The sequence below is a fragment of the Bombus fervidus genome, chromosome 10 (genome assembly GCF_041682495.2).
Source record: "Bombus fervidus isolate BK054 chromosome 10, iyBomFerv1, whole genome shotgun sequence".
In the NCBI taxonomy this organism is placed as follows: domain Eukaryota; kingdom Metazoa; phylum Arthropoda; class Insecta; order Hymenoptera; family Apidae; genus Bombus; species Bombus fervidus.
The window spans coordinates 8,670,318-8,683,449 of record NC_091526.1 but is presented as its reverse complement, the minus strand read 5'-3'; the positions used below and the strand labels follow the sequence as shown (position 1 = coordinate 8,683,449).

General features: G+C 38.1%; 1 protein-coding gene across 2 annotated transcripts in view; it reads right to left on the bottom strand.

Moving 5' to 3' along the window:
• Window positions 1-1,520: 1,520 nt before the first annotated feature.
• LOC139991477 (zwei Ig domain protein zig-8) overlaps window positions 1,521-13,132 on the bottom strand; it is a 117,332-nt gene continuing 105,720 nt past the window's right edge. For both annotated transcript variants that reach the window (XM_072011580.1, XM_072011581.1), the window contains one exon: window positions 1,521-3,721. In XM_072011580.1, the coding sequence (XP_071867681.1) occupies window positions 3,585-3,721 (137 nt within the window). In that variant the 3' untranslated portion in view covers window positions 1,521-3,584. The remainder of the gene's footprint in view (window positions 3,722-13,132) is intronic.

Below are 13,132 nucleotides of genomic sequence, written 5' to 3'. Positions count from 1 at the left end.
TTATAACTTAATTACTATCAATGTAAAATGTATAACTTACAATATTACTTTCTATAAATCTTCAATCTAATCATCAAATTTGTAGCCTGATAAATTCCTTCTTTATCAGAAATTAACAGATCTCCAGTAAACTATATGCAAAATTATAAATTCTTCGAGAGGTTCCATGAAACTCTGCATTTTTATTTTCGTGGTAATTTAGAAACTACACAATATGTGGGTGTTGTATTGCATAATTTAATAACTACCGATATGACTATGATTTATAACTTAATTACTATCAATGTAAAATGTATAACTTACAGTATTACTTCCTATAAATCTTCAATATAATCATCAGATTTGTAGCTTGATAAATTCCTTCTTTATTAGAAATTAACAGTAAACTATATGCAAAATTATAAATTCTTCGAGAGTATTTTCAAAATTCTAATCTACAGAATCCGTCATTTTCTTGCCAATTATAAATTCCCTACTAAATTTCAGTGCAACGTTCTAAAGAAGTATTTCACGTGTCACTTATGCACACTCATTCGACCAATTATTCTCTTATTACATTCTGTCCAGGTCATTTATCCCGAGTGTTTAGCTTCTGACACGAACGATCCATAATACCGAGGGATGTCGTCACGGTTTTATTAGTATTCGGACGTATAGTAGCGTGTCGAAGAATGCGTTGAAACGTTACAGGATATTGTTAAGTTGGCGAGGTGTCGACCGTGTAAAAAGGACGTGGTGAAGTGTAAAACCAGGCCGGCAAGAGTTACGTAACGGGTCTGACCCGCGCGTATCGGAGGGTCTGACCGGAGGTAAAAAACAGAGGGTGTAGCACATTCCCTTCCCCAAGTTACATTCTCGTAACACGACACGCAATTCACCGGGACGATCAAATATTTAATCTGTTCGTCACCCTGGCATCCGACCGTTCAAAAACCTCCGTCCCGGGTTATTTGTAATTCATAACACATCAAAGTGTTGGAGAACGAGGAAAATCCGCGATCTGTGAAACGATTTTTCAAGCTTTGAACTGGCGTAGATTTGAACCTCGAGACATTCCCTTCGTCTTGGGTCTCGGGCTTACTGATTTCCTGAATTTCGTTTCGAAGTTCCCTTCTATCTCTTTTCCTTCCCTCCCTCTGAAATTCATCTCAATCAGCCGGTGTTAAAGGTTTTAGCATGTTAAAGTGAAACGTAGTATGGTGAAATGGCTCGGAAGGTTTTATCTTAGGAACATCGTACACAGCGTGTTTAAATATTCATCTGTTTACGGATGCGTCAGGTAATAGACATTAAAATAAAATACAGTATGGTGATGTCGTTCTGGAAATTTTAGTTTCGAAATATTTTGCAAGACACGTTTATAAATACATATATTCATGTGTTTAGAGATATGGTTTGGAATGGACTTTAGTTTGGGAACATAGCACAGACCATATTTAAATATTCGCGTGTTCAAGGATTATGTTTGGTATATATTAAAATAAAATACAGTATAGCGATACAGGTAATGAAATACAGTATGCGATTCGAAAGGTTTTATTTTAGAAATATCGTACAAAGCGTGTTTAAATATTTCAGAGGTACAGTTAAATATCTTTGTGCCGTTATAAACCTATTGTTTCTAATATACAGACAAATTCGTTTCAATAATGATCAAAGGTCTACTTAAGGTATCGTAATAATAAATACTATCTTAATCGTGGCGTTAATTGTGCGTGTTTAAGACCGTTTAAGACCGTTAAGGTACGCTCGTAAATAAACCTGAAACTAGCGAGGATAACTGCGAATTGTACATTTAACAAGCTATATCGAGACTAAATTGACCAATTTTGTAAAGAAAAACCGTCGTTTTCTGAGAATTAAATTAATCATATTAAACATATAACGTGGTAAAGAAAATTTGTAAGATACACAGTCACAAAGCACATTATAATTCTACGAATTGAATTATGTTTGCATTGTTCATCGAACCTCTAATTGCTCTTAGTGTAGATTTCGAAATTTGAGAAGATTCCATTTCTTAAAATAAAAATAGATGATTATTATTAATACGATAAAGAACGTCTAGCATAAAAGTTACTAATTCATACTTCCAATTTTAAACATTCTTTTATCCACTTCTGTAACAATAAAACAGAAAAATGTCGGAAAGAGAAATAAAAGAAAATTTGTTTGTTTGCCACATCTGAGTGGTAAAATAATTGAAAGCCACGCGACGTTCACGTGTAAAATTATCGCAAACGGCTGTTATTTTTCTCATGTTCCACGAATCGAATTACGAACGAAGAAAAAAATTTCATTAATGGTGTTCCCTGGTTGCAAAGAGGCATCGGCGGAGTTAAGATACAGGATATCAAATTACTTGCACATCCTTTGACGTTACTCGGCCACTTTAATCCCATTGACTTGAAGAGGGACGCTCAAAGAAGCGTCGTGAATTGCAAGGGCGTAGTGAAAAAGACGTTCCGACACTGTTCTCAGATCGCCGCTGCGGCTCACTTACTGAATTATTTACGTAAAAAATAAATTTACCAAAGGTTCCTTCAACGACTCTCGTTTCTACCACTTTTTCCGACGAATTGCCCCGGATTGCTCGATCTTCTTAATAATTCTTAAAGAGAATATCCACGTCGTGAGGAAATTCAACATTGAAGAAGGAAGAGTAACGTGGAAAGTACTGTGAACCGACTAAACGACTCGTTATTTCCACACCGTCGTTTTGTAAATTCAAATATTTGAAATTTGCTTCCGATTAAAAAGAAAAAAAAAGAAAAGAACGAACCATCGCGATGCGTCGTTTTTTAAAGTAATCTCGGAGATACAGAGTGGTTCGCGAAGCGCGGATGTTCTCTAGTGTTTCAATAATTGCCGATTGCTGTTAAACTATCCTAATCGATTCCACTCAACTCATCATCATCGCTACGTATTCTATGCATCGTTTTGTTAGTTATTGCCAAATACGCAATACGATAGAAGTAACTCCGTAGCCGAAAAGAACGAAGAACACACGGTAAAACTATGACGATAATCGTTATTTATTTATAAAAACTCATTGTTAGACTGCGAACAGAATTGACTTTGCACTTTGGGAATACGCGTACTGCGCAAAAATGTATAAAATATCCAAAATGCAGTGCCAATTATAACATATAGCAGGAAAAGCAAATTTTTCGCTAGCTTCCATCTTTTTAATCGTATTCATAAAAATAGAAATTTGCATAAATATACACAATCTACCTATCATGTTTTCCACCTGTGCTCTCCAAAACGGAATCAATTCTCTTTTCAATCAAATCAATCTCGAAATGAATTTCAGAATTATTTCATCAAGCACGCCGTGTAAGCTGCGAATAATCTCTGTAAATCGAGTTGGCTGTGAAATTCAAATGGGAACACCATGGCGGCGTTTCTGTTACGTGTAATGGCTCCTTGTTACCCTCTTATCAATAATTCCTACGTATCTAACTTACGATCTATTCGCTGTTTGGTCGAATTTCTAGGTACTTTCTCTCCCGTCGACGGGAAGAACGAGAGAATAGGGACAGGACGAGAGAAACGCGCGTGAAATACTGTCGTAGTGTGCGCTATTGCAGGAAAGTTTGGCTGTTTCGTGCGAGTATTAGAAACCACGAGAACGGAAGTAGAAGCCCGGCCCAGTGCCTGACGTCACATCCGCCAGAGACGTATCCGGCGTCACGTTGCATGGCTTCCGTACGTTCTCCTGAAACAGAAATAAAACACTCTTTCTCAGTTTAAATCCGGTTTTGCCGTGGATTCCTAAGGTAACGCACAATCATAGATTTATGATTATAACTCGGAGATGCGACTTTTCGTGATAGAGAGGACGGGGATACGAAGGGAGAAAGGTATCGATAGCGTTAGCCAGAACGAAAGAGTAATGAAACTGGCCACTCGTAAATCAATGTCTCGCGTAGACTATCGGATTATTGGTTTTTTCTACGTCACCGGCCTGCACTAGTGAGCTAACGTCTTTATTAATTACCACGCTCTTTAGCCACCAATCGGACACTTTTTACTCTTAAGTAGCACCATAACGTATAATTATTCGAACGTAACCGTGATTGTGTGTATCCAACGTCCGATTAGATGGTTACATTCCGAGCTTTTATCACGATTGCTCTTCTTCGCGATTTTTATGTATTCGTTAATTCTATGTGAAGTATTTGTAATGTATTGAAATATTATTTGAGTGAACTGTATAAGTTTTGACTCTTGAGAATTATAAGCAGAAAAGAAATAGCTAAAAGCACGATGGGAATTTTAATTTATAAAGTAACCGCGATATCTTGAAAGATGATAAGTTCTAACATCAATTATTCTTAACGCGTCAACAGAAGGACTGAACACGTTTGCCAGGATGAGGTTGAATTTTGAGAAGCAGTAGGGGTTCCAGAAGCTGTAATACGTAATAAAGATATTACACGTCCCATACGTGAATGCAAAGAACATGCCACGAGCAGATGGCGTCGGGCACGTGTACGCGTACTCAGCTGTGCTTACAAGAACATCGCTTGACGTTGCCAAAATCTATTACATAAGGCGTCGAGCTCCACGTGCGTGCAAGATTCTCGTGGTTTAATGTCCTAATATTAAATTGTCGTGGAAGGATAACCGACCCTTCAAACCTCATCCCCCAACGTAAGATTTAACCAGAAAATCGAAGAAGAAACTGTCAAACCGAAAAATTAATAGATGAAGTAGAACGTTTATCGAACAAAGCTCTCTCGAATAAGAAACATGTACCTGATCCCAAAATTAAATACAGATAATTTTTTAATTAGTTGACCGGGTAATAGAATTGGAAAATTTATTTTCTCTAAAAGATGGAAATGTGATTTATACGCTTCGAGCGAAACGAAGCACAACGCTAACATTTTCGGTCAAAGGCTGTAGTTGAACGAGTACGAAGGATGTTCGAAGTTGGGAATTTTTAAAATTGTTGAAATTTCCATGATGGAATTTAGTCGAGCTACTAGAGTTCGCTAAGGAAGTTAGAGTCGTTAGTACGACGTAAAGGTTTCGATTATGGCTGTTGGCTCCTTGAGACTTGCATTGTTGGCGCGCTTTCGACTTGATGGTTCTTTGCGACTACCAATATCGACTAAGATCAATATCTTGATCTTTTTTCTTTTTTTTTTTTTTTTGAGGAATCGCCAACAGGTATCCTGTTTAATGTTTTTTCCTACAATTGCACAAGTCTGATGCTCCAGCGGTAAAAATAGATAGAAGCACTTTATGAGACAAAAATGAGCTTACATTCGACTGTGTACATTGGAAACTAATAAATTTTCCTTTCCCTTTTCCTTTTCCGAAATTGGTTTTTTGGCATCCTATCGCTGATTTCGTTCGTGACGAAAATTCATCGCTTTCTGTGGCGATTGCTCTCATATTTTCTGGCAATTAAATACTTGTTGAAACTTCTATTTTTCCACAGTGTTATTTTTGTAACTTTGAAGTCAGTTATTAGCTTGTAGAATTATTCAAACGGAACGTCATCGAAGGAATGTCTCGATCAATCTATCAGGTGATTTTCAGTACTGTAATTGTTAGATTATTGGAGAGACAGTAATTCCTTCGCCAAGATCGATCGCGATTGATCGCATACTATCGGTATTAATTCCTAAAGTCGCATAACATGCCTGTATATACAACATGAGGCCATTTACTATTAGATAACCGCATGAAATTCATATCACTGATGGGATGGTTGATTCTGTCTACAAACGAACGTTTCTGATACCGAATAACATGATTTTAAAATATTTGACAGTCCTATCAAAATATATGGCTCTTCAGATATTATTTCACAATGGAATTCACATTCTATGATTCCATGTTAATTTCTCCATTAATTGTCCTTCTTCTTTTACAGTATAACATTTATCATAAATATATATCTGATCCTAATCTCTAATTTACTAGCTATATGGAAACACGGCACAAGAAAACAATCGATTAAATTGCTTCATAATCTTTTATAGGAAATAACGGGTTGCTCATTAAATTATGTTAATATATTGCATTTGAAAAAGCGTTTTTAACTCTCATAGGATTTCTGCCAAATAATTAATTGCATAAATAATTAAATAATAATTAATTGTGAGCCATTCAATTCTTCTCTGAACGTTTGCACATATATCGGGTTATTTACAAATAATTTATAATCATAAATTATTATTGCACATCCTGTATAGGTATCTAGCGTGCTGAATTATTATAAAATTCCTGTTTATTTCGTAAGTACGTATAAAACATCAGTTTACCAATTTGAACACAGCTGATATTAAAAAAAATTAAGCTAATAATAGAAAATTTCTAATGCAATTTACTTAATTCACCATTTTATTCGACGACCCCTTTTTCCAGAAAGCTTTTCAACCGACTACGATACACGAGTATGAGCGCTATACCTAACGCTGTTGAAAATTACGATGACCCGGGCTCAGTAAATCTTAGACAATAGCAGCAATTGGAAATTCCTTGGCCAATGCAAATAAGAGACGGTTCAGAGATAAAGAGGGAAGATATAAATCTTTGTCAACGCGATTTGGTTCACGGTCGATGGAACGTCCGGCGTACTAGAGCCTACAGCCTGCGGTTTACACAATTTCCCCGGCATTCGAGTAGTCTGTTCTACTCGACGCCTCGTGGCCAGAAGATCACGACGGATTCCGGACATCAGCGGACGATCCGTTCTCGTCCTTTGTCGAGGATGGGTATCAAGGATAGTTAATTGGCTACCCGAATAGGGTACAGCCAATTAAGCGTTTAATTAGAGTGGCAGGCTATCGATGGATTTTCGGTTGCTTGGCATTAATCGATGATCTCTGGTCTGACAGAGCTTCGAATATTCATCGTTGAAATTCGTGGCAGTGGGTTTATGTTTTATTCAAATTTCAAAGTACTGTTCGAATATTAGAATCAATCTCTCAGATAATCTGTTGTTGAACGAATAAGAACATTTGTATCAAACACGTTCAAAGAAACATAAACTGTGAAATTGAAACACTTATAATAGAATACCTTTGTGTATATATCGCACGTATTATACGAAACATTTTGAAATTTCATGGCAGTGTAATGAGACACGACTGTCGTGATTCAGTTGGAAAAATTTGCAAGCTGAAGATGAATGTAGAAGCTGCAGAACATTTATTAAAAGCATATACCCACTGAATTGTTAACTTAATTCAGTATTTAATTGCTTGTTTAAATACTTCTATGACGTCTGTGAAACATATATTTGCATTAAATATCTTGTAGCTCCTGTGTACATTTTTAGATTTGTTTCAAGCTTCTCCATAATAGTCGAGTAGTTTATCATCTTAGTTTACTTATCTTAATATACTGTAGTATAATCATGATAGTAGAGTCTCATTACAATGCTAATGAAATTTCAATATGTATCATATATATATATATATGATAGACATAACGTAAGTATTCAAATATCTTCTTCATCTACTGCGTATTTCATTTGAGGCTACGAGTCCTCTTTTGATAGTAGAAGCAATATGGTCAAAATTGCGAGTGACTTATGAAGTAAGACACAAAGTCACAGCTATAATAAGTTCTAACGTTATTCTCTGCCCGTAGAAATCCCGGTGCACCAATATGTCGTCTCTAGTCGAAAATTCACGAGCACTTTCGAGATTTTTAAATATATATATATATAACAATATATATATATATATATATATATATATATATATATATATATGTACTTGGTGCACATAGGCAACATGGCGCTAAAGTTAGTAGGAAGTTTAATACCTAACGACTCCCTGAGCTACCGTTTATACGGCTCCAAATTTCATCCCTTGCCTTTTCTTTTTCTCGTCGTCCCTCGCTTGGTCCCAAGCTCGTCTTCCTGCGATATTATTAAATTTTCTGGGGGAATTGAAGCAGGAGAATCCATTCTTGTCCTTGTGTTATTGAAAAAGAGCGTACAACATGGTTGAGTGCACGAAGGGCGGCTGCAAAATCGTTTCAAATTTTCGATTCGGCTGAAAGATTTTATTCGGTCTATCAACATTTCTATATGTTGGAAATGTCGAAATTATCGTAAACCGACGAAACGAATTCAATCCCCCGGTTGGGCGAAATATCTGAACGCGGCAATTAACGTGCTCGAGATTTTTTCATGACTGCCGTAATGAAATACTATTCTTTTGTGATTCTATTCGCGATTCAAAACAATACAGTCAAGCGAAGCAAGAGCTTTTCGAACGATACGTGGTGAGAAAATGTTACGCCACAACCACAGCTGGTTGCTATATGTATTTTAGCTCATACACACCATCATGAAGATGTACGTGAATGTTCGAATATCGATCGGTTTAATGACTGCCGAAACATTTCCAAAGTACGACGAGTAGCACTCGAAGAAGGATCGACTTTTGAAACGCGTAGGATACAGGACAATTTTCAAGAGTTCCTTCAGGAAAGCTAGGCCAGTTGGAGAGGCACTTTTGCAACTTTTCGTGCTTATAGATCATTCCATGGTAGTCGTAACGCCAACTTCTCTTTTTCTCTCCCTCTCTCTCTCTTTCTCTCTCTTTCTGTCTCCATGACAACAGATAGACTTTCACATTAACGAATCGATTTCGTCGAGTAAAAGTTGAAGCTACAATCGGCTCTTAGAGCCACTCAGACATGCAACACCGGCAAACCGTGATGATCGAGAGAAAAAAGTTTCGATTTCGTCAGGAAAAAGAATATTACCGACGATTGTTACAGTCCAGTGTTATTATCGTTTGAAAAAGAATGGTAATTAATATCGTTGATACACGTCGATAACGAAACGATGAAACAACACGGTTTAGCTTGGTGTACATCCGGCAAAACAATGAGTAAAATCGCGGACCAATTAACGGTGTAATGGTTGCACGATAATTCGCAACGATAAAGCTTTCCTCTCTCTGGGGATCGTTCGAACACCACAAATTGCCCCAGCTGGCCTTAATAATTTTCTTTAATCACTGCATTCTATATTTAATTCGTAGCGTCTGATAGATACGTCCCGGTGATCTACAGTTCTTTGGGAAGCTCAGTAGGCTAGCTTAGCGGAGCACTTATGGCTGATTTATACGAACCATTACCACTAGCAGTGACCCAATAAGGTTATCCGCCAACCTCGGTGAACCAGATCAGTGGCGCTCTTAAAGGTTGATTCACAAGGCCCACCGTTAGCCTTAAACTGTCCTCGACTGTGAATCTTATTAAGGTCAATGATGATACTCTTGTACTTGGTGACTTGGAGATCAATAGCGGACTACTACAGTGTTATTATTCCTGTTATTGAATACGAATATGATTGCTATGAATATTTTGATTGCGTTTAATAATGTGGAAATTTTTATTGTTCTATCTCCGGATAAGACGAGGAGATTTGCTTACTACGAGACAGTTTCAGTGGCAGATAAAAATGTGACTGAGTATAGTACGAATGATTTTGAAATATGGAGTGCAGAAAGAAGGCTACTCGACTCGAAGACGAACTGAAGAACATAACTCAACGACTAGATTAGATACACATCTTCCACATATTTTAACAAACGTTCTATTGTATTTTGTAACTTTCTTCACTGTAGACCGCTTGAAGCAAGGAAAGCACTTAACTCGAAGCAAATTAAACTCAAGAATAGAATTGGATAATTGGATTCAGAAATTGTATCGGTTAACTCGATAGTATTAGCATAGTATTAGTAATTATGATTTTGCGCTATTGCGCTATTGTATTCTTAAACATTCGAGACTCGTTCTATGCGTCTCTTTCATATGCACTTTGGCCGCTTTAAATACTAATCTAAGAAGAAAGAAGTTTCCCATTTGCCATTACGACAGCAAGAAAGAGAATTCTTAGACGACACGTCGTTAAAGCGTGGGCGTAGCTTTTAACTACAGTTTCCGTGTTATTAGCGTCGGCTAGTCGTTAGCCAAATTTTTCCTGAGCAAACTATTCAACTCGTAATCCGAACACAACAGTGCTAAAAGCTCATCGTCGTCCTTAATAGTGCGCTCTGAATACGAGCCAAATATTAAAATCTCTTCTCGCGGAAGGCAAAACTTCAAAGACGCGGCGAAGCGGTTCAGAACGAAGATTCCAGAAGATTAGCCGAGAAGAAACGCGGAAATTCGGTGGCTCCTAGACATCGAAAATCCGCTGCAAAACAAGGATAGAGGCGAGATAGTTCGAGTGAAAGGTAGTGAAAAGGTGGAATAAGTCGTCGAATTGGAAGATAACGAAAGGAAGGGGGACAGGGGAAGAAACTGAGCAGAACTGAAAGTGGAAAGACGGTGAAAACTTTAGGTTGAAACGGTTAGAGTGCCCTTCGGAGCGAGACGGTATGAAGATATCGAGGATAGGGTCTCGAGACGAGTGGCAGAGTGAGAGGACTCACGGTGATGTGCAATTAGGAAAATTGAATTCCGCCGTAATTAACTTTCTTAATTAATAGAATCGCGGGATTGTATCTTTAATCTGGCCGTTGGAAGTGCTTCTGGCAGCTTCTGTCACCGAACGGAAGAGAATGTGGCTTGGCTCCGACTCGGGATGAAACCAGGAACAGATGAAGACGACTGCAAGGGACGAGGATAGAGAGAACGATAGGAAGAGCGGGATGCAAGATTGACGAACGTGCAGAGAACGTGGAAGAACAGGGAGAAGAAAGGGATAAGACAGGATTGTTGCAAGACGGAGAAGCGGTGGCGACGATTGCGAGCTACTCTGGGATGGGTAGTCGCTGTAAGTTTTGATATATGCGCCAGGTTATTTACGATCGCATAAGAATTAGCCCAGACAGTAAGCCGGTCTTTCTCTAGCAAAAAGGCGACTTTATGCCGCGGACTGGCACTGTACTCCACCGGTTTTTGCTCGTTCGCTTTCGGAAAAGTCGTTAAATCTCGCGCCGCATTCGACGAATCAGCCAAATGACGTTTCTTGCGTCCTGTGGTTGTATCGATGGAAGTTCGGACGACGATAATTCCACTCGCGTGTCTCAACTTCTTCGATACGGTACGGTGGTGTCATTCAAATCTGTAGGATATTTCGACGAAGCTAAACAATGCAACGAGTTAATTGATTCTCGAAAGTGTAGTTCTTCGTGTAATATCATTTCGCTATATCCCTTCAGTTATACGTTGAAACAATAGCCCTGTCATGAAATTATTCAGCTCATCCTCTCGTTTTTTGATATCTTCCCTGGCTGGTCTTAAGGTACACGATATTTTCTCATTCTTTCGTTATTGTATTAACAACTAATAATCTTTATCCGTCTGATAATGTACAACAAACTTTAGAATTCTATGCGAAATTGAAGTATAAATTTGAACATGCCAAAGCTGGGATGATTCAAATAACCCCGTCTTCCATAGAACAGACCGGACAAGTGGCGATAGATACGCGAGACCAGCTGTTTGCATCGGTTCGTGGATACTATTTGAAAATTCGTTGGATCCCCGGGCGAGATTGTCACAACGAATTATGCTGGTCGCGTGAAAAATTAACGGGGATCGTTTTCGACGATCGACGTACGTTAGAAATCCAAGCGGAAAGTCATTTTTCTCTTCGTTCCTTTAACGGCCACTGGCAGTTTAATTAATCACGCCGTGCCGATTTCGTTCAACCACGCGGCTCGATTAATAAAATCGGACCCCGACTCTCGTCCCTTGTTTAAGTTAACTTGCTCGCCGTGCAGTTAATTACGCCGATCGATGAGCGCCGCATATTTTTGACGTTCATGGAATACGAGGACACGCGGTGTGCACTCGTAAAACTGGTTTTGACGAGCGCCTTTAATCCCGGCCAACGAATGGAAACGACTCTGAATTCACGATGAAACGCGTAAATTCGTAATCTGCAAAATGTACAACAACTCGCCGAACTTCTGATTTATGATCCTGGACAACGCTTTCACAGGATTTTCCACGCTATGCCGTGTTATCTGACACATCTAAAATATTATGAGGAAAGTTGTACGTGCGTACATTGTATTTTTCGACCGATGCGCTGCAATTAAAAGAATCTCTACTGTTGTTATTCGACCGCTTACGCAGCAGTGAAACCTTGTCAGTCTGCCATCAAACTTATCGAAGTTCGAGCGTGGCGCCATGAAGAATAATAAAGCGACTCATTGGTGTTCTGATTGGAATGTCGCAAGGAATTGTACTTCGTGTTGTTTCAAAGGTAAGTTAATTGTGAATTATATCAATGCATTGATCTTTAACGGCTATCGTGAGTGAATGTTTTGGTCATTTTGTTCGAACATTATTGTCCTGTAATAACATCACCGTGATGTTATTTACGATCGTTGAAAATAGTAACTGTTTCTTTTTTTTTTTTTTTTTTAATAATATTAAACGATCATGATACACTTGATCAAATTTGTGTAACTTTATTGATTTTCAAACTAAAACAAGATGCATGGGCATGAAATTTTATCCATGATAGCAAGACCGTAGATATTTATACAAATTCATATTTTTATGAACGTAACTAAAAATATGGAAAATACATGAGACTCTGCTTCACGCATCGAATATCATAACGAGTATTACACTTTCGATATTTTATACATTTCACATATATCTTCTGTACATTTTTACATCTTCCAATTTTTGATAAATGCATTAAATGATAAGCAGTTTAACGATAGGACAAAGTGATTTTCTTCCATGATACCTTTCGACAGTTAGATGATCTTTCAATTGGCAATGGCCATTTTCTTCTCACTCTGCATAGATTGTTTACAATTTCACTACGCTTCGATCTCGAACGGTGTTTCATCGAGATACACAATTTACGCGGCATTCATGTGGATATTTATGAGAATATTTTTGCGTCGGAGTAAGCTCGTAAAAATCATCTCCAAAGCGTAGTGACGCTAGCGTTTAATTCCAGTCGGGCGGTAATTCTTCTCGAAAGCAGCTACTCGAATCCATAAACTGTGTGAATTCGCAATTGGGAAAACCGTGCGGCGAATCACTGAAACTCTGATTTATCAACGCGATCGATATCTCTACAACATCGATTATAAAAGCACGAAACGTTGCACGGACTGTGGTAATGAACGACGCTTCTCGTTCGTTTTTCATTCAGTAGCGAAACAAG